The sequence below is a fragment of the Aulostomus chinensis genome, chromosome 23, assembly GCF_037954235.1.
Source record: "Aulostomus chinensis isolate RoL2024-O1b breed Wild chromosome 23, RoL_Achi_v1.0, whole genome shotgun sequence".
In the NCBI taxonomy this organism is placed as follows: domain Eukaryota; kingdom Metazoa; phylum Chordata; class Actinopteri; order Syngnathiformes; family Aulostomidae; genus Aulostomus; species Aulostomus chinensis.
The window spans coordinates 10,262,779-10,284,859 of record NC_141342.1 but is presented as its reverse complement, the minus strand read 5'-3'; the positions used below and the strand labels follow the sequence as shown (position 1 = coordinate 10,284,859).

The window sequence follows — 22,081 nt, the reverse complement described above, 5'->3', positions numbered from 1 at the left end:
GGGGGGGGGAAAGTTTATTGAAAGATCGTTATAAATGTGCACAGTGATAATGTTATGAAGTAACATTCATACAAAAATATTTCATTTTCAATATTATTCATAATGTGGGTCAGTGTATCATCCGTTCATACATTCATTCGATTCAGCCGCGCAAACAAAAAAAACAAGTGAGAATTTTCTGTATAAACCAAATTCTGAAAATAGAGGTTTGTTTTTTCCATCATCTGCTTGAAAGGAAAATCAGAAAACAAAATATAAACTAAAATTTATGTTCTTTTATTCTAAATTTATTTCATTTCCCATCAGGTTTTTTTTTTATTACTTTGGACAGAAAAGAAAAGACAATTCAACTCGACTTCTTGTTTTTTTTTTTAACCAATGAAACAAATTTTCCTCTCGGTGTTTATTTTTATTGGTGGGCGGTGCTTCAACGGCCCTTGCTTTTGATTGACTCATGTTTTTACTGTTGTCTTCAAAATAAAGGTCTACCTCAACACGATGAACACCATTTACCGAAGCAGCGAAAAACAGGAAATGAGCCCGCGGTCATTCCCGGGCACGTCTCAGCATTTGTCGATGTGGGCGGCGACGACCAAATCTCATGTCGCGTAAGATCGTTGATTTTAACTCGGCGTGAGCTGGCAGAGCAGCAGAGTAGACCAGGCAGAGACGGAGGGTTATTCTGAGACATTCGTATAAAAAAATAGATAATAAATAAAAAATATAGCTTAAGGCGATTGCAGTGACGGTACATTCATTTATTAAATACAAAATAAAACTGTCAGTCTGCTGCAGGACTGTCTGGATGCTAAATTCAATTCCTTGGTTACTGACGTTCCGAAAGTAGTTACAAGAAATGGCCAGTAGGTGTCCCACTGTGTAAACCTGTCCTCAAAGGGGGTGGGAGCAGTTGCTTTGGCATGTAACAGGAAGTGCCAAAAAAGGACTAAAGTGCAGAGTATGCTTGTTGTATAATCCTAATACAGAACAGGATATTTGCAGTATCAATAGCACTGACAGTAGCAGCGGATTGAGTCAAAGCAGACCTTTATGTAGAAGAGCTGAGCGCAAACACAAGCCAATTTGAAGCCCCGCCCACCAGTAACAACCAACGGATGAGACTCATTCAAGGGGAGGTTTTGTTTTGTTTTTTAAACCACCTAATTCAAGTCAGAACGACTTGACGGGGAATAAGAAAATGAATCAATTAAAATAAAGAATCGTGTAAATTTGTCTTCAGGTTTTTGTTTCCTCTCAAGCAGAGGGTGGGAAATCAGCTGTCTTTTCTTCAGTTCTATGTTGATAAGTACGGATAAATTCAATTCTCTTGCTTGTTTGTATGTTTAGCTATGCCCCAATGTGAGTGATGCTATTTCATGACGTGCTACCTTTGCAACATATATGTTGTTTTTGTCTGATTTTCAGTTGTTGCGCTTGATGTAGACATACAGAAGACACGAAAGGCCGCCGTTAAAACAAGTAACCAAAAAATAAATAACCTAAATAAATAATCAATATTCCAATTATAGAAATAAATATATTAATAGGATAATTAGAAAAATAAATAATCTTTAAACAGATAAATAAATAAATACTTTGATTTAACATGGCACGTGTTCTAGGCGCTCGTTGGTCAGCTGTTAAAGCTCGGGACCAGACTCCTGAGGCACCGGACTATGTCCTGCAAGAAGCCCTGGAGCTGCTCCAGCGTGAGGTGGGCCGCCACCTGGACCTCATATTCCCCAGAGAGCTGCAAAGCAACGGGGGTGTGTGTGGGCTGCACAGCACTCTCGGCTTGGAGCATTTTCAGCATCTACAAGAGATAAAAACCTCATCATGAAAGTGCTTGGAAACAGAAACACGGGGGGGGGGGGGGGTTGAAGAATGCGGTTACCTTATTGATCTGGATGGTGAGATCTCTGATGTCATCCATTAGGTCAGCCACTTTTTCTTGGTTTTGCAGCAGAGGGGAGACAAAGTTCAGCAAGGCCCGATGCAGCTGGAGACCCTCGGACATCTGTCTCACACTTGATTCCTGTCGGGACAGAACACCATCAGACTGCTGCCGCGGGTCTTTATTTAGCGTGCGGTTCAACAACCCCTCTGACAGGTTACTTACCAAAGTAAAGTTTTCTGACACAACTTTGAGCACAGGAGCGGGAGGAAAGCGAATGTTGGAAGCCATCGTTGCAAGATAGGCATTTTCTGAAGAGTTGAGCTGCAGAGTCTGTGAGGAGGAGATAAGACAAATATGTGATGGAGAGATTCCAGCAAGGCAAGCGTTGTCCTCAGACATCCTCACTGGTCTCAGGCGCTTAACCTTCGACCGAGAAACAAGATTCTACTAGATTTAATGCCGCAGAATAAAATGTTTGTTTCTGCTCAGGTGACCCCCCCCCCCCACCCCCTCACCCCCCCCCCCCACCCCACTGCTGGTTTCATGATGACCACATTCGATGAAGACATTCAAAGAGCAGGACATCGCCCTGTCGCTGATATTTTCGATTTAAATTTGACCAAAGCAGTGCTTGGGATTTTTAAAAACACTTTTATCTCAAAATCACTGCCTTCTCTCAAGATAAGTTAACTTTTTTTTTTCCCCCCTCTCAGGATAACTGCTTAATTCACAGTTCTATCTCACATTGTACAGAACCCAAGATAATGACTGCATTCTCTCGAGATAAAAAGCTGTTTTATCCAAAAAAAAAAACTAATAAGTTAAATTTACCTGTTATAAGAAGATGCGATGAGTTAGCTCAAGATAACCCAATAGCCAATTTGTGAACTCCACATAACAGCATTTAAAAAGTAATTAGAAGAATTTCTCCGTTTCAGTAACATTTTAATAAAGGCCCTCAACTGCGAACTTATTCTACTCTTGCGCGCGTAATATTTAAGTAACCTGCCAGCAAATGCATTTGGCCCTATTCATGAAATTTCTTGCGCACAAATTTGCTATGTGGAGGGGATTTTTTTTTAGCCCTCAATTGAATCTTACGGGCTTTGTTTATATCGGACTGCCGTAACTTCTCTCTGCGGACATCGATGTTGTGCAGTACATTGAGTGACAGTTAAACACTGAGGCTTGCAAAGACTCGAATCCTCGCGATAGACGTCAGGAGTAAGGAGCTAAAAATAGCCGTCAGGTTTTGCGTCCTGTCTGTAGGACCGCATTGAGGAAAAAAAACATCCTGCACTGTCGATGCGCAGATTTCTGCGTAAGACCGTTTCGTGAATAAAGCCCACAGAGTCCAGACGTAAACGCATAAAACAGGCTTTCATGCGCGTCGTCGCAGCAGCGCCGTCTCTGAAGACCCTTTTATGGGCTCTGATGCGCAGACGCATCACACGCAGCATAAAATAGACTTCATCCAAAACACGCACACACACACACACACACACACACACACACACGAACGTCTCTCACCTCAGTGTGAATGCAGGACTTGTGCGTATCGGGGATGGAGAGTCGAATCTTGTCAGTTAAAGCGAGGCTTCTTAGCACTATTTCCTGAAATTGTGGGTCTTCAACAAGTGCGCAGTTTCCAGCGCAGAAACCCTGCAAAGGTGCGCAACCGGCGATGGTGGCCATGAAGCCGGGAATTGCGACAAAAACTGTAAGAGGAGAAAAATGCAAACGTCAAGACTGTGCGGCATCAATCAACAATCGTTGTACACACGCGGCAGGGCGCTGGGGAGGAAGACAAAGACTGTCTCTCTCTCTCTCCCTCTCTCTCTCCGTCCCCCCCTCCCTCTCTACTCTGTGCTGCAGCAGCAGCACTGGGCTCGTCTCCCTTCAGGCTAAAATAGCTTGGGGAATATCTTAATGTCACGTGAAACCAGAGTAAAGAAGTTAAACATTCAAGAAGATTTCTATTAGTTCAACTTATAATGATAACAACAATAAAAAAAGAACCCCAAAACAAGTAGATGATATCAAACTTATCCTCAGAGCTGCGACACCTCTCTCCCCCCTCAGAGAGCAGACCTCCAGAGATGGTCAGCAGAGATGAGAGAGAGAGAGAGCAGCGTTTTGCAACATGACCTCACTACTCACCGGTCAGGATCTGCATGGCCTCTGTTTGTTGGGTCTCCAAGTATTGACTTCACTTTCCATGACTTATTGAATAGTCATATTTATAGGCCCAGCCTGTGAAGATATTTTGGGGTTTCCCTTTATTTGGATAAAAAAAAAGAAGGTCGTTATGAGTAACTGGACATTTCCAAGGAATCCACACTTCAATTCAAAAAAAAAAAAAGTGACTTCAGCATCGGGAGTGAAAGATTTGATTTTCGATTATCAATTTGAGACAAAAAGAAGTTTGTTTTTTTTCTCTTTCAAAAAGTCTTTTACAAAGTTTTCATGATTGGAATAAAATTGTAAAAAAAATAATGAATCGTTTATAATGGTTAACATTGAATCATAGGGGAAAGAATTACAAAGATTCTTAAATAAATCCGTAGGATCTATGATATTTTCAGCCTCTGAGTAAAAAATGTTCTACACTTTACCATTTATTATTTTATCATTTATTAATACACTTTATTTTTTTATTTTCTTATTTTTTTGGAGATGAAATTCTTCAATTACTGACTTTTTACGATAACGTAACACAAGTTTTCATTTGAGTCTGAACAGTTGCACAAGTCAGGACATGAAGAGGAAACAAGTGTTTCCTACCTCCGGAGAAATTGATTCAAAAACGTCTGCCTATAATAACCCTCTGACTTTCCCAAAAGGAAGGATATTGTGCTTTCTTGTGAAGTTCCTGAGATCACCATGAGTGTCTTGGTTGCGATGGTGAGAGAGAGTTGTGACTTCTGCCCCGCTATGAACAGATTTGGGGGATTTATCTGAGTGAAACAGTCTAATCTTGACGATTTATTTCTACGAAAGATTACTCCCAAAACATGGAGTGTTTTAACCATTTGTAGACGGTTGAAAACATGCAGGATCAGTGACGTGAACAGATTTTATGTGGGTACCTGGAGGGAGGCTGCCATCTGGTGGCTTTTATGATCACATGTAAACATGAATTTCCAGAGAATTTCAAAACACGTTCATTCATCCATTTTCTTCCGCTTATTCCTGTTAAGGGTCGTGGGGTGGAGCCTATCCCAGCGGCTTTCGTGCAGAGGTGGGGTTCACCCTGGACAGGTCGCCAGTTCATCACAGGGCCAACACACAGAGACAGACAACCATTCACACTCACAGTCACACCTACAGTCAATTTAGAGTATCAATCAGCCTCGTCCCCTCTTGATGTCTTTGGACTGTGGGAGGAAGCTGGAGTACCAGAGAGAACCCACACAGGAACAGGGAGAACATGGAGACTCCACACAGAAAGATCCTGTGATGGAGCCAGGACTCCAACCTGGAACCCTCTTGCTGTGAGGGGACAGTGCTGACCACTGCACCACCGTGCCGCCCAAATCTCACTCATTTAAATGGATTTTATTTCCTCTTGAATCTCCATCTTTTATCTTGACCCACCCCAGGTCATCCATATAATCCTCCTGTCAAACAAGTGTAATTATGTAATGCCTTCATAAATCAATGCGGCGCCTCCATTGTGGCGGGCCGGTGTGCTTCATGCTCCAACACGAGGAGCCCCGATCACTCAGTGTAGCCGTGTCGCATCCTGCCATGCTTGATCGGCTGTGAAGTGAAGCTGTCAAATCTGATCCCTGAAATCCACACTGGTCTGATCTCCAGTCAGTCCTGCACATGAAAAGAAGCCTTTATTCACCGCTGAGGCCTCGCTGGCGCCACAGGCCCCTCTTAGGTGGGCCGGACCACGTGGGTTTGACCTTGGAAGCACGAGCGCGTCCTCTGTGGAACACTTGCCGACGCTTTATTCGCTGCAACACTTTCATCACATTCAGTTTGACGAGCCGGCAGGAAGTTCAAACGAGGTTCTTCTGTGATGGCGTTTTAAAGATAGAGGCGAGGGAGGGAGATCAAAGTAATCCAAAGGCTAAAAACTTGAGAAAATAGTTTACAGGGTTACTTGTTGATCAAGTAATTGTACATTTTACCATCAACACCCTTCCAGACAATCAGAAACCTGAACGGACTTTGCAAACTACCTTTTCCGCTTATTTCTTTTTTAAAAAAAGTTATGATGATCTGTTCTTGGGGTCAGATGAGTCAGTAAAACTAACATCCGTCAGGATATCAACCTCTTTCTTGAATGTTGCTGATGATGTTTGTTTTTTTTAAAATGCGATTTCATCATCACTTTGGAGGAAATAAATGACACAATCTCTTCTTCAGAGGAAGTGGGTTTAGCTAGGACCTTTCTTTCTCAGGCAATGACGAAAAAAATGTAGATACTGATTTTAATTCAATACGTTTAAACCATTTTCAACACTTTTAAAATTTGAAAAATGTCAAAACGTGTACATTATATTCCTAGAAATTGAATTAAATTTAAAACTATAACACAAATCATTGTTTTTATATCTTTTTTTTTTAATTAAAGTGTTATAATTGATATCATAGCCCCGCATCTTTGTTGTTTTCTGACTGGAAACATGGACGTGAACCTCGACTGGGGTGAAAGATGGACCTTTAATGTTTTGGCGGTTGTCCGTTCATCCGCTCGGTTTTTCTTGAACGCAACATCTCTAGAAGACATGAGGGGATGTATTCGGATTTGCTACAAACGTCCACTGGGATTTAAGAATGACCTGTAAATGTGGCAGTGGTCACACGTTAAGGTCACTGTGACTGGCACTCATTAGGAGGCGTGCAGAAGTTCCCCTTTCTTCCCCGGCTAAGTTTTATTTTTCAATATGTGAATCAGGGTTTCCAGGATGGTGGATGTCGTTGGGACATTACCAGGCCCCAAATGATGCCTTGTTATCATTAAATACCTAAAGAGTTAATTGTGATTTATTTGCTGTTTTAAAAGATGCTTTGAGTGTGTGTGTGTGGGGGGGGTTCATTCAATTCATCTTACATCTCACAACAGATGGTGCTGTGGTAACAAAACTAAACCAGGAGATTTGGAAAGTGTTCTATCCCCACATCACCCTCTAGAGGAAGCCAAAAGAGGGACCAACTCCCACTGAGAGATGTCCTCCCCGCTCATCTTAGGTGTCACTTATCCTTTTTCTTTTTGGAGGGGGGGGGGCTGAAAAGAGGAAATTGTCATGAGCTCTCACTGAAGGAGACCCCCCCTGTTATCTAGGAGCCGAGAAACATTTTCACCTGCAACCCAATCCTCGACGGCGCTGCGCTCTGAGGGATTTGATGTGTCACCCTATCCCCCACTTTGTGTCCCATTACCCAGCAGTTGTAATGCTCACGCCAGTGTAACATGTCTAATGTAGCAGGCGGGGCAAGTTGAGCTGGCCTGAAATTTAAATTAACCCCAATGACATTCGTGTGTGCTGGAGCACACAGGTGTTACATTACCAGTACCCTCACTATCGGCATGCACGCACACCTGTCGGACATACAGGTAAACAAAAAGATACACACACACACACACACACACACAGAGTTGCTGGAAAAAAATACAGACACACACATTTCTAGTGTTTATCTCCTCCTGTAACAATGGCTGCTCTCAAAGCATCTGTGAGCCTGTTATCAGCGAGAAGAGAACTTGTGTGTGTGTGTGTGTGTGTGTGTGTGTGTGTGTGTGTGTGTGTGTGTGTATGCGCATGTGTCAGGAAATGTCAGAGAGAGGCTTACCATCTATTTTTCAGTACTGTTGAACCTCCTGTTCGTCCTAGGAGGCTGTACCTTGGCTTCCTTCAGATTAACTCTTGAACTCCGTCAAGATCACTATCATTGTTCTCTGGACAACAAACACAGAGGCTAAAAGTAGCTGAGACTGCTTGTGGAAAATAAGTAATGAGAGCGAAGGGAAAAACACATGCTAAGTACAACGTAGCGTCATAGTTTCACCTGTAAATTCTCATGTTTCTTTGCTCTAGACAGTGAGTATGCAGATGAGTATACTGAATCTTATATTAGCATAGTTTAGCATAACTGATGGGAGCTGCTAGCTTGACTGTATTAAAGGCAAAAAACAAATCATGTAGCACATCTATAACACAAAAAAACTCACATTTTAAATAACTTCTGGTTATGCGACGGTAAAAAAGAAAAGGTCTGACACGAATGCAAACTTTTATATTTGATTCTTCTTTTTTTTTCAGAACTAAACACAGCAGAGATTATTTATTTTGTAGGCCGACCAGGAAGTTAATATCTCCATGGGTTCCCCTCATTAAAAGAAAGTAGGATGTTCACATTGGATTTTTGGGAATTTACAAGACTGACATGAATTGTTTTGTGATAAACTCTTAACAAATGACCACATGGTTTTTGAAGTGTACATGCAGTTATCAGAAGTGAAAAGCTAATGTTAGCATACGAACGAACAACACTGCGGGGACCCTGCACGACTTCAGCGTCACAATTAACTCGGGGCTTCCTCTGTTTTCGGCATGATGACTTTTAATAACCACGGAAGCTTCTTTCGTCTTATTAAGCCACTTATTAAAATATTTTTAAAAAATAATAAAGCATTTGCGCAAGTGACTTTTTGAGGATGAGGTGGAATTGATGCACCGTCAACTTTCTGGAACCTTATGATGTGGTTGCTGTACTCAAGTCAAACTGTCCTTAATTTCCTCTCAAGAACTGGGTCACACAAGAGGATAGGTGCTTTCCCAGACTCTTTTTTTTTTTTTTTTTATGGCCATCATAAATCATTCATTGGCTTTGCTCTGCTCTGGAGGCATTTCTGGTTCTGACACAGGGATACTCTTGTTGACAAACCTTTTACCACATCACAAACATCCAATTTCATTATTTAGCATGCCTATTTTTGCCTTGCACTGTGCAAAAGACGAGTCTGATAAGGATTCAGATATCCTCGGTTCTTGATCTCAGAGGTGCGCTGCATCTTCCTCTATGCAAAGGCCTGGTGAAATTGGAGATTCACGTCCCCGGGAGCTTTTTTAAACACACATCAGCAGGTCACGGCCTCATAAATGTTATTTGGAAACCCCATGAAAGAGACTGCATCAGACAATATGTCTCCCAGAGGCACCCTTGGTGATTATTAAAAAAAAAAGACAGTGAGAATGAAAAAAGAAGCTCGGTCTGTAAAACCAGGTATGATAGAGAAGAGTCCTGGAAGAGTAATAAGCTTGTCCTATTAGGATATGAAAAACTTGTCCTCATTTGAACAAGACGTTTCTCTTTATTTCATGAACTAACCTGCAATTCTTCTCCAACAACCATTTGTATTAAAGTGTTATTAGCTTGTGACTAAAGACTGACATGTCAACAATGCAGAATAATTCTGCTGAGGAGTAATTCCGGAGGGAGCGGTGTGTTTCATGTAGATAACGGCCCAAGTTTTGGTTCGTTCCCTCCCTACCAAGCTTTAATAATCCCCGCAACAGGCTTTCAATTCAGCCAACATGAACAAACACATCAAGAAGTGGGCAACATTTTGAAACAAAATGGTACGAACTGGTATATGTCGAACATTTAGGGATCCTATCTTGTAGTGAGGAGAGGAATTTGCTATATGCGGCAAAAACAGAATGTGTCAAACCCTCCGACGCCTGCGGCTCTCATCAGTATGGAAGTCTGGTGCAGCAGCAACTATCAAAAACATCACAGAAAAACTGATAAGTCCGTCGTCATCTTGCAGCGATCGTATACGTCAGCGCGTGGACCTGAATATGAAATAGCTTGAGAGTGATTAGAATTTTGGTTCCATAGCTGACCTGTGTTGTCATCGCTGCGACTGAGCAGGTGAGAGGACAAATCCTGAAATGACGACTTTAATACGAAACCTCATTTTACTGATCCTACAGTGGTGAGCAGCTGACAGAAATTCCTAGTATTGTTATTTATTCCGCTTTCGGTGTTGCCGTCAAACATCGCCTCCTGTTGTGAGTAAGAGAGCTGCGTCAATGTAGATGCACCACTGGATATGTCCCATTTATATCCTGTGTTTGGAGTTTTTATCTTTTAAGTTTCTTAGTGCGCAGTCTCGACCATCAGCTCAATGCACAAGACCTCTAATGGGCCACTGAAAGATGAATAATTCATCTGGGTTCTGTTGCATCTGCCTGGTTTTCTTGTGCAGGCACATGTCATTACAACAGCAATACAACATTGTCTGCGACGGTTAAGGTTCCAGCTCCTTCCCTATACAACAGTACTAATGGTGGAAGATTCCTCGGACTTGCCTTGCCTGCTGGGCAATGACTTGAGGTACTCCAGGTGTCTGCGAGCATCCTCCTGGTTAGCTCGGACATAGTAGACCAGGTACGAGATGACCATGGTGAACCAGCCAAACATGACTACCAGCATGGCCACATCAGTAGTCCTCTTCATCACCACACAAAGGTCGATCTCTGGCGACAAGAGGAAGGCCAGTCCCTGAACACCTATTTGCTCTGGGTCTGAAGTCTGGCACACAATACCTGCCAATGACACAGGTTCCAGGTCCACGCGGGGCAGGGCCATCTGCAAGTTACAGTCACAATGCCAGGGATTGTTCGTCAAGTTAGCGCGAGCCCGCAGGCCCTCAAAGGAGTCAGGGTTAAAATGGACTAACTTGTTCGAAGAAAGGTCTAGGAACTGCAGGGAGGACCCCAGACCCCGGAAAGCACCTGGTTCCAACTGGCTTAATTCATTGTGTGATAGATCCAGTTCAACCAGGTGGGACAACCCTACAAAAGCATTGGCTGGGATTGTAGTCAAGAGATTAAAGTCCAGGTAGACGCGTCGCGTGTCATTGGGGATGTCCTGGGGGATCTCAGTGAGCTGCAGATTGCTACAGCGGACTGTCTTGCCGCTGTTCTCGCTCTCAGAGCAGTAGCAGTTTTTGGAGCAACTTGTGGCGGCGTGGTTGAAGCAGAAGGTCATTAGCACCAGGCTGTGCAGCAGTAAACACATGACCACCGAGTGGCGCAGTAGCCAGTCTGCCAGGAGGGACATCTTGACATGTGGGCATGCTCCGAGAAGGACCACCTGAACGAAGGAGCTGAAGGACACATCAACCTCCACAGTAACCGTTGAGCCTACAACATAACAAAAAAACACACACACACACAAAGTCACTACAGGAGCCAAATGCACAACATATGAAAAATGCAAAGTTGCTGTCATAGAAAATATATGATATGACCAGGAATTCTGAACCCGTGATTTCCACCAGACACAGCTGTGCAGAGGACAACCATAACCGGCGTCGCGGATGTAAAGAAACGCGTCTGTGCTTGGTGGAGATCAGGAGTAACGCTGTATCGCATGCTGGTGACACATATTGTCCTAAAAATATACAGCAGAACCACAGAAACAATGCTGATGAAAATCAGTTGCAATCTTAGTGCACACACAACTTAATGCAGCAGTTGGTAGTTACTGTTGCTAAGGAAGTCCCCGTCAGCAGCAGGGCGGAGTGGTGATTGGTATCAACAAACACTAGATTTACAACACGTGCTTGATTTTCCCAACATTAACAAAATCCACAATGTTGTCCTTAACCAAGTTGTATTCTTCTTAACCTAACTGGAAAGTGACGGTATTAAACCCCCATCAAACATTATACGTTTTCCAAAGTAAAATGAAACCTCACCCTTAGCCACTCGTGACTTCCTCGATGCACAGATATGGGGGTGTACCTTCGCTTGTGTAATCACAGAGAGGAGGCAGTGGGAATGTCGCATTCTCATTTCAGCATACTGGTGACCAGAAAGAACTACACTTATGTTCCATTCCAGGGAAAGTCAAAGGATCAAACATTTCCTTTATCATACCAGCACAATAAAAAAGCTCAGAAAATCCTTTGGTGTCACTCTGGCTCTTTTATAATTGACATCCCTGCAGTGTCGCGCTATTTCAGTACTCACAGACTGGCATTAACATAGTGATAAGACACCAAGAGGAGTGAAACGTTCCAAATAAAACACTAGGCTCTTTAAACTAATTAAAATGTTCACAGAGTTGTTAGTGTCATATTTCAATTTATTTTCAAAATAAAAGCTGCCATTCTCATTTAAAAATAAATAAATGAACTCGCTGTCGATAAAGCCGTCCACTGAGAAGTGCAAGTGTTTGCACAACCCGTGAGTTACACTATATTTTGTACATAAGCCTTTGAAAATAGCGAGTGAATAAACTCTGACACACACTTCATTAATAGCTCATCAGGGCCACCTCCTATTCTGTTACACTTCAGGAAGAACGTGTAGCATCAGTGTTAGCAACCCAATCCTGCTGGGGCTACTTGCTAATGCTACAAACAGCCCAAACAAAGCGATGGGTTGTCTACTTAAGGAGAAAAAGCAGCCACGGAGTTCTGGTCTTAATTCCTTCAAAATGGTTGGAGACTGAGACCCACTTACCAAGATTAAAAAATGAAATCGATCTCTAAGTAACTCTAGGTATCACATGACATTGGGGTTGGGGGGTGGAGGCAGTTGTGTGGTAGCATTTGTTAGTGAGTGTTTGTGTGTGTGTGTGTGTATGGGGGGTGGGGGGGGGTGCATGACTGTGAGCTAATAACAGTCATTGCTGGTTTAAGAGCTGCCTTTCCCCTGTGCTCTTAACTGCCTCCATCAGACATGTGATGTTTATCCATACATCTTCGGCAAGGCCAAGTAATGGATTCCAAAGGATGTCTGCACTTGTGTCAAGTAAAACCACACAGCAGCTCCAGCTTAACATCCAAGGATTTAAAAAAAAAAAAAAAAAGATCTTGGTGAATGTGAATGGGTAACCCCAGTAAAACCCGTACTTTTCCTGTCACACCATGGCAGCCTGGTATTTTGCTGAGGGATAATAGGCGAGCAAGAGTAGAGGGTTGGTGACAGAGGAAGCAAAAGCAAGGAGGGATATAGGACACAGGGCAGCGAGAGAAACAATGATAACAAGCGGACTTAAGGAGAAAGGTTAACGCTTCAATCACAACAACACTGTGGGACACTAATGAGACGTCTTGGATGGAGGTGAATTTTTCTAAGTCGCGGGAAGAGCTGATGAAGACAAGAAGAGGAAGATAATCGGCACTTGGGAATGATAGAAACACACATGGGAGGTGTAATGAGTCACAGGGTGTGGCAAGAGGAAAACTCACAAAAAACACAATTATCAAAAACTTTTAACACATCTCATACACCTGACATGTAATAAGTCAGTCAGTGTGCGTGAAGCTGATTCCGTTTTAGTAAACTGACACTATAACAGCCTTCCTTATGTCAGTTTAGGCATTCAAAAGGCGATTTGTGTATTATGGTGTTTACATGTGTAAATCCAAGGTGGCTGAGAGCAGGATCTTAATAATACATAACCTGCAGGTTATCAATGGGAAGCACCAGAATAGTAAACATCCAAATAAAGCATCCTTTGCATCTTTTAACCGGTTATTAAAGCAGCTGTAATATTATTTCAGAGCTCCATTTACTCCCGAGACTTAAACTTAATCTCTACAACTAAAGATGCTTCTTTTGTGCATCGTGTAGATTTCCCCAAAGACTCAATATGCCCTCACGGAATAGCCTTGAATTCATCTACAGATCAGCGCACTCAGCTTCTAATAGTGTCGTGAACTTCAAGACGTCTCAACATAAACTACAACTGCTTTTCAACTTTAATTAATAATCGCAACACAATCTGGAGATGTTTAATATTAAAAAAACAACAACAACAACAACAACACGTCTCGTATCAGTTTCTGATTTGAATTTCAAGAAATTCTGAACTCAAAAGACAGGATGCTAACTAGGACCCGAAACCCGTACTGTAAAGCAGACAGCGGTTCATGAATTTAAAAGAGATCCAGGACACATGACACAAATAACAACCCCCAAAAATGCGTTTGATTAGTAAAACACTCACGTTACAGTCGCCCTTTCTCTCCTTTTCATGATGTGTGACTTACAAAGTGCCCCCTCCAAAAAAAAAAAAAAAAAAAAAAAAAAAAGGTCCAACAGATCCTGAAGCGACCTTAAAATGTTGCATTTAGGTCCTCGCAGCTCGTTAAAGTTGCGCCTCGCCGCTATAAATGCTTCTGCACTTGTGCTCTTGCAGTCTTTTTGTTTCCACGCAACCAGAAAAACGAGGCGACATTGCCGGAGCCAGCGAGCGAACGAGCGAGCATTGGTCGCGGACGTAGAGGGAGGAGGGCAGGTCTGTCACTGTTGGCGATATCTCTCAGCCGTAATGAGATGACAAAACAACGAAACAAAACAAAACAAAAAACCGAAAAAGTTAAGAAGGCTTCACGCAACTTAATTACGCACAAACAAATGAGACAAGAATTCTCTGCTCTGCGATTTGAATCCCGCACATTTCCGAGGGCGCAACTCTCATTTTATATGCACGTGTTTATAACGTGCATTCATCAGGTGCCCGTCAAGCGGCCCCGCCCCAACGTGAACGGTTCCATGTGAGAACATTTCAGGACCCTCGTTCACGTGACGCGGAGGCTGCATGGTAATAGATTCACGTAGCGTGGAATATCCCCGTTTTTTCGGGATGTCTCACGCACTGCTCATGACTGCAGCAACACGCTGTACATTGCAACAATGAAGGTTTAAGGGACTGAACGCTTCACATGTTTTGTATGGAACGTTTTTATTCAAAATGGCAAATCATATTTCACCTGGAAGGGTAACAATCAGAGGTGCGGCATCCTCTGTCCTTCCTCCCCGGTGAGTAGGAATGTCATCAAACACATTTTGACGAGGATTAAAGGCTGAAACCTCAGTGAGTGCTAAAGAAAAGGTCCTAATCCAATTAGTAATAACATTAAATAAACTGCCCGTCTTAAACTGCCATCAGAGGGTGTTTCAGAAAGTGAGGTGCTACCCAAATGTCCTGGCTTTGAGGTTTTTATTGCCAAATATGTCCTCAAAAAGATAATAGTCCAAGTACATACACACACGGAGCTTTGGAGCTAAGCTGTTAGCCGATGGTGGCTGATCTGGGGTTTGTTGTTTCAAACATACCACCTTGCTCTTGCCAGGGGCTGTGGCCCGTTTCCTGCCTGCTGCCAGCCGATAAGGAGGAAGCCCAATCAAATCCACTGAAATAGACATGCACGAGTGCTGACCCGGAGAGTCTGCCAAACAGCCAGTCATAAGGTATTAATGGAATTAAAATCAATAAAGTTAGCTACTCCACCCAGGCTACCTTTTGGGTGCTCCAGAATTACAGACTTGGATGATTAACTGCAGCTACGGGGTCGTCTTTGAGTCTTGGTTTGTCATTATTGGACAATATATTGCCATCATCTATACCCCGGTATGGAACGCCATCCATCGTATCCTGGTTGGCTCAAAGCTGAGCACCACTATTGGGGAGGCGAGCCATTTTTGGCATTAAGAACAGACTTGTACACAAATTAAGAAGCAGATAGATGTTATGCACTGATGTCACTTTCCCCCTTGGACCCACAGGGACCCCCGAAGTGGATGGATGGATGGACGGGTGATGGATCTAAAAAAGAGATCCTTACACATTCCTAACATTTGGCCGGGATTTTGGTTTTCTTGTTGGTTTGTAAGCCACATGATCTGAAAAGGTATCTAAATTTCACCTCAAAGAAACACAACACAGATAATTCCAAGTTTGTATGTGAACAAATTTAACATTGCCCCTCTGCTATAGCCAATACCACAGCAGCTTTCCTATTTTTTGCATTTTTGCGACATATATAAGCTGAAGATTAAGGCTGGCGTTCCTCTTTTTGTCACCTAATGGGTGTGACTGCAGTGATGTCATGTTTATACCCTCTACAGGGGGGCATCCGGATCAACCTGCAGGAGGTGCAGCTCTATAATTAGGCTGTTCATGTTTACATTTAGCAGGCCTGCATAAGTAAGCATGCAGTTCTGTTAAAAGGGAGTGTTTGCTCATTGTGGGAATGTTGGGTCTCTTTTATTTGAATTAAAGATTAAGGTTCTAGACCCGCTCTTTGTGTAAAATGCCTTGAGATGGCTTTTGTTGTGATTTGTTGCTATATAAATAAAGATTGATTGATTTCTCATTCATCAGTGTGATTACAAGTTTATGTTTCCCTTTATATCGATCTGCGAGAAGCCGTATGAAGCTGCTGGCTGTGCTCACATGTGTTTCTTGTCTTCAATCAATAGGTTTGATAAAGTGGTGTATCCCACTCTTTATACACACTAAAGCAGTTTTACTGCTCTGTATTCACTGCTTTCATGACTCTCTCCTTGTCATTCAACCATAGATCAGATAGGTGGGAGAGCGTATGTCCCTGAAAGAGCAGAAAATAGGATTACTTTGCTCTCCGACAGAGGAGAGTGCACTTGCAGTTAGTCTTCCACAGCTTGATCAGATTACTTCAAATGCTCTGTTGCGGGTGGCAGCTTGTATGCATTATAACCCTGGCATTAGCCCTGATAGACTGCACTTTCAAGTCGATCAAAGTTTCATTTTCACTCTGGACTTTTCCACTCTCTTGTCTGTCAAGAAAGTAGACACCTGGCTCCTACAGTAGCTGGCTCAGGCTGGTACCCTGACACAGGCGCAGGCGATGTACAGAATCTGCGATCTGACAGTAATCCACGGAGGGAAAATCCGAAAAAAGGGGGAGGTTCAGCAATGTCACCTTCACAGAGTGGAAAGATTTTTGCCAGTAGGCTTCTCTGAGCTAAATCTTGCCTTTTCACTCTAATTTTCCACCCCACTTGTCTCACCTGCTCGCACAAACACACGTACGTATGTATGCACTTGAGCGCACACACATACACGCTCACACTGTCTCTTGAGTCAGGCTCCCGGCATAGTCCTCGTCTCCGAGCAAGATCAAAGAACTGCTTTTTCTTTGTGAGCACAGCCTTACTTTCTTTATTCATTTCTTTAACTGAACCTAATCAAAAACTATCAGGAAATATGTAGTGAAAGGATTTCCTGACCACCGCTGGTAACAGTGGGGGTCACCTCAACTCATCTTCCTTGTGAAGCGGCGAAGCTTTGAAGTCTAATATCACTGACATTAAGGAAACAATAGATTGGTATCTTGAAAGTGTTGTAGTTCCTCCTTGATCCTGGTTGAATTCCCTGCTGACAGTGATATGGCTAACTGAGTCGTGTCAGAGGCTTCCAACTCAAATCATTGTAGTTTATGTATTTTTTTTTTTTTTAGTTCTTTATATTCTTAAAAATGATCTGTCAAAACACAAGACCAAAGGTTGTGACCATCAACCAATGACCTATTTCCTCAGACTACAAAATCAATCTATTCTACTTTACTGTATGCAAACATTTATGAGCGCAATGTAGAATTGAAGGTGCGGTCGTCAGCACTGTCGCCTCACAGCAAGAAGGCTCTGGGTTCAAGTCCTGGCTCCAGCACGGGATCTTTCTGTGTGGAGTCTGCATGTTCTCCCTGTGCCTGCCTGGGTTCTCTCTGGTACTCCAGCTTCCTCCCACAGTCCAAAGACATCAAGAGGGGACGAGGCTGATTGATACTCTAAATTGACTGTAGGTGTGGCTGTGAGTGTGAATGGTTGTCTGTCTCTATGTGTTGGCCCTGCGATGGACTGGTGACCTGTCCAGGGTGAACCCCGCCTCTCGCCTGAAGGCTGCTGGGATAGGCTCCACCCCCCAACAACCCTGAACAGGAATAAGCAGTAGAAAATAGATGGATGGATGTAGAACTGATTGGAATTAAATTGTAAATGTAGGTCACTGTTTATGAATACATAATAAATATATTAAAATGTGTCCAATCAATGAATGATTCAAACAATGCTGCTAGAGGACTCCAAGACGGAGGTATATTCCAATTGTATCATACTGCATCGCATTGTTTCGTATCTAACGTATCATATGGTATCGTGACAAATTCATCCTGTGGGGCTCTTGAACGTAAGCTTAAAAATCTGTGGCAAATTGTACAAAAAAGTTCTAAAATGTCCTTCCTAAAGGAGTGTTTTTCTCTTCTAATTTTACAGATAAACATCTCAGAACAGTATAAGTTGTCCCTCAGATTCAGGAACTTGAGGAAAACAGCGATAACAATGATTGTTATACATCCTCACCTCCAGCTCTTTCAAAACAACCATTACAGTAAACATCAACGATATCACGTCAAGATCAAATTGCATTACAAAATAACGCAAAGGAATAATCACGATCAATGGAAATACTGTGTTTGGAAGGTTATCCATCCATCACCCTTATGAATGCTCCTCCGGGGAACATAGAAGCCTGTGCAATATTTCATGTCGGCCCTTGCTGAAGTATTTCCGCATGGACCGAAGAGAAAACGCATCATGGTTTGACTCATCCCCAGCAGCACAGAGCTCTCCATTTGTCACTTCACTGTAGAAGGAGGTACTGCAAATGCTGCTCTGCTTGAGGGGCTGTCACTCAGACGAGAAGGGGAACTACTCTTTCTGCTTTTGATGCATTTGCTGAGTCGGTTGGAGCTGAGAGTGACAGAAAGTTAGGTGACTAATACATGCAGGCATGATTTATGCATACATTGCCATCTACCTCTCTGTTTGCTTGGTTGAATCTAGAACGCAAAATTAAATCAGGACTTTAAAGACGGAATGCACCGCGACTTTCTCGCCACACCGACTATATTAGAGGTGCTGCACTTCGGTGACGTTATGTAACTTAGTAAACTTTTCTCACCGGTGCGAACAATCAGCAAAGTGCCGTCACTGCCTTTGACGTGTGGGGTCTTAAATGTTACAGTTGCCTGCAGTTGCCTGCCAACTAGAGTAGATCTGGTTGAACTTGTTTTCCACTGCCCTTTCAAAGCAATTAATAATTCTTAGCCTTTCATTGTGTCTCTCAGACATATTCACAATGACAGCCAGGGAGGGGTGTTCACCTTAAAGGTTATGTTGTGGACCTCCAAGGACACTGTTGGAAATACGATGGTCAAAACACAACACAAAGGAGGGAATGAAACCTTCCTGTAATGTATCTTAGAGGTTTAATGTAGATATGATGTACCTAAACACTTTAAATCCTGAAATGTTATCCGTGTGTGTGTGTGTGTGTGTGTGTTAAAAGAATTAAATAAAACAAAGCTCGACCCAATAAAATTTCCTCCTCGCTGTCATTTCATTTGTCACACACTTCAAAAAAAACAACAACTTTCAGGAATATCAGGCTGAAGACATTTTGAAAAATATCTTCATCATCTTTAATTTCTCCGTGTATCACACAAACCCATTAAGCCCTTCGTGCTCGACTCCCTGGATTTCACAGAAAGTCCACAGGCAGAAATGTAATACATCTAAGGAAATAATTCCTCTGCAATACGATCATGAGCTCAAACTCTGGGACGTCCCATCATCGCATCTCCTACTCGAACAGAAAAGAGGCATATTTTTACAGGTTTGGATGAAACATTTCATGGCAGCGATCTTCTGACTTTAACAGCTACATCCATCTACGCCTAGATCTCAGTGACTGACATTCATTCTTCTGTTCGGCTCGTGTTTCGTCGGCCGTTTCGTTGCTGTTTCCTTATGTTAAAGGATAAATTAAACACTAAATGAATTATCAGGAAACGAAAAGCAATCATGCCGTGGTGATTCAACTTGGACGTGGAAACTGCTATTTGAGATAATGACTGACTTGAGGCTATCGCTCAGGAAAGTAACAAAATGTGACGCTGCATAAGCTCATAATTGCCGTATTTTTCCTCTGCCCACAGGGTAATTTGATAACCGGTGTCTTTTTGCAGGATTTCTCAACTGCAGATACATTTTGATAAGAATTGGTAGATTGATCCGGAACCAGGTCCATGTCTGACGATGTCATATCGCTTGAGTGTAGGTATGCACTCCCTCACTTTCATGACCGGACATTTCGGTTTCAGTCGAGCAACTAAAATTGCACTAATAGCTCCCTTAATGGTTGTTGTTCTGTTTCAGCCCATCCTTCTATCACTGTATATTCAAATCCCAAACTGAAGTCGTTTTCATTTTCACTTCTATCAGACATGTATCCAAATTATCCCTTTTTTAGAGGTTCATGCAAAATTTACTAAGAAATTAAAGTTAAAAAAAAAGTCATGATCTCAAAGAAGATTGCTGGTTCGGCCCTAAAATTGAATATGATTTTATTGCGGCTCAAGCTTCCCCCTACTGCCAAGTTTCATGGATATAAACTGGGTTGTTTTTAGGAATGGAAAACAGAGTATTTTTGACAGACAGCATCAAATTGGTCAATTCAGCAGTTTGAGACAAGTATATTAAAGTGGGCTACATGTCTTCAATTTTGAAAAGTAATGGGATGAAAGGAAAAATGACACCCACTGCTGAGCAATCAATTAGAGGGCAGCAAGTCAACAAATAGATTTAGTTACCACTAGTTTTGTTATCTGGTCTTGCAGCATGTAAGACCAGTTGTAAGTTTATTTTTGCAGTTTTGACCTTTATACATTTTTCATGTGGTGGTCTTTGGTGGCTAGAAAGCTGGAGTTCAGAAAAACAACTTCTGTGTCAACTTCTCTTTCCTTCAAGTGAAAACCCGTACATCTGTATACCTGCCATGCTAATACCTTTGTCCTGGTATAAACAAACCCTCTAACAGATCGATGACAATAAAGTTTTCTCTCTCCTTGACTTCAACAACTGTCGAGCTGCATCAGGCCTCAGAAAACACACAGTCATCAATAAATAAAGAGGAAAACAGGTGGCACAGAGAGCCTGACTGTCCATCTACTTTGCTAACATCCCTCAACGATTCAGATGGGTGACTATTTTTGGATGCAAAGTACTTAGTTTTCTCTCTTGTGAATGGCCCAGTAGTTCGAGGCAAGAATAAGTCTCAGTGTGTGAATGTTTTACAGCATTAGAGTAGTACTGGAAAAAAGGAAAATATGCAAAAGTAGCAATAATGCCAAATACATGCAAAGATTGGCATGAAAAATGTTCAGTCAGCATGCATAAGTAATAATTGCATCAAATTCTCTAGTTTTTTGTTGTTGTACCTTTTGAAGTAATAGTTACATTTTGAGGAAAAAATTATTTTCATTTTCCCTGGGTATTACGTGAGAAAACAAATATGAAGCTAAAGACTGGTGGCTAGTATGTAAGACTGGAAACAAGGGAATTGCTAGCGTAGCTCTGAGGGTTACAGCTGTCTCTTGTCATTGTTAAACACAATATACAGTTTTTTTAATGTGCGCAAGAACAGTAGTGCAAATGAAATCCTACAAAGGGCTTGTTACAAATCATTTGTGTTGTGCATACGAGAACAGATTGAGGGATTTCCTGTTTTTTCATACAGGAGATCAAATTTTTCTTTCTGTTACATTAAAAAAAGGCCATGCGTGTTCACAGCCTCATTCAGGAGTGAAGCCTGCTTCCGCTGAAACCCACTCAAGCGACACAGCCCCATTATTATCATGTCAATGTTAGATCAGAGGGCAAAACAAAGGAGGGAATATAAGAATGGAAGAGCAATTGCATTACATTTAGAGCTAGCTAGACCTGCGCAGAGGTCTCTGTGTTCATGGTGGAATCCTGCTCATCTGAACCTCTGACACTTTTAAAGACAGTGCCAACACACAATGGGAGAGCCTGCACAATGATACATCCCTGCAGTAATACATCAGCTGAGGATTAGCTGGAAAACTCAATGACACAATTCTGTGGAAATTATTAAATTAGCCACTAGGGTTATGGTAGCTCTCATGTAGGCTGCAATGATTGTGAGGGATGTGAGGAGTTCAAAGAACAAAAACCCAACAACGTAAAAATGTGCACACATACAAAAAGTCTGCATTGTTTGTAGGTAAGTGACCAACAGATAAATGATAAATACCAATGTTTAAGGGCATCTTTTTTTTGGTCAGGAGAAGTACAAACCAATACTTATTTGTGAACAGTGAACAGATAAAGCCTGGTACAATCATACAATCACATATATAAATATATATATATATATATAAATATATATATATATATATATATATATATATATATATATTTATATATATATCATTGCAACTCAGTGTGACTGTGAAAATGCGTCTCACTTTACGTGCACCACAGAAAATAATATCTTGAATTTTAACATGACTCATTAAAA

The 22,081-nt window shown here is 42.1% G+C and overlaps 2 protein-coding genes and 1 long non-coding RNA gene across 4 annotated transcripts; 1 reads left to right on the top strand and 2 right to left on the bottom strand.

Moving 5' to 3' along the window:
* Positions 1-4: 4 nt before the first annotated feature.
* On the bottom strand, positions 5-7,749 carry LOC147239460 (uncharacterized). The gene is made up of 6 exons (XM_086196395.1): positions 7,706-7,749; positions 4,058-4,174; positions 3,428-3,615; positions 2,120-2,227; positions 1,895-2,035; positions 5-1,813 (listed from the first exon to the last, which is right to left on the bottom strand). Exons 2-6 carry the CDS (start codon positions 4,071-4,073, stop codon positions 1,634-1,636), a joined length of 633 nt encoding a protein of 210 aa, XP_086052521.1. The 5' UTR covers positions 4,074-4,174; positions 7,706-7,749; the 3' UTR covers positions 5-1,633.
* A 41-nt stretch (positions 7,750-7,790) lies between these two features.
* lrrc3ca (leucine rich repeat containing 3Ca) lies at positions 7,791-14,358 on the bottom strand. Of its 2 annotated transcripts, XM_086195109.1 has the most exons (3): positions 13,886-14,358; positions 11,625-11,730; positions 7,791-11,067 (listed from the first exon to the last, which is right to left on the bottom strand). In XM_086195109.1, the coding sequence occupies exons 2-3, from the start codon at positions 11,719-11,721 to the stop codon at positions 10,190-10,192; spliced, it is 975 nt and encodes a 324-aa protein (XP_086051235.1). In that variant the 5' UTR covers positions 11,722-11,730; positions 13,886-14,358; the 3' UTR covers positions 7,791-10,189. The 2 variants fall into 2 exon arrangements, with proteins under 2 accessions (XP_086051235.1, XP_086051236.1); XM_086195110.1 differs by lacking the exon at positions 11,625-11,730.
* Positions 14,359-14,505: 147 nt separating this feature from the next.
* On the top strand, positions 14,506-15,906 carry LOC147239458 (uncharacterized). The gene is made up of 3 exons (XR_015111648.1): positions 14,506-14,700; positions 15,015-15,132; positions 15,448-15,906. It is a non-coding gene; the product is annotated as an uncharacterized LOC147239458 (long non-coding RNA).
* Positions 15,907-22,081: the final 6,175 nt, after the last annotated feature.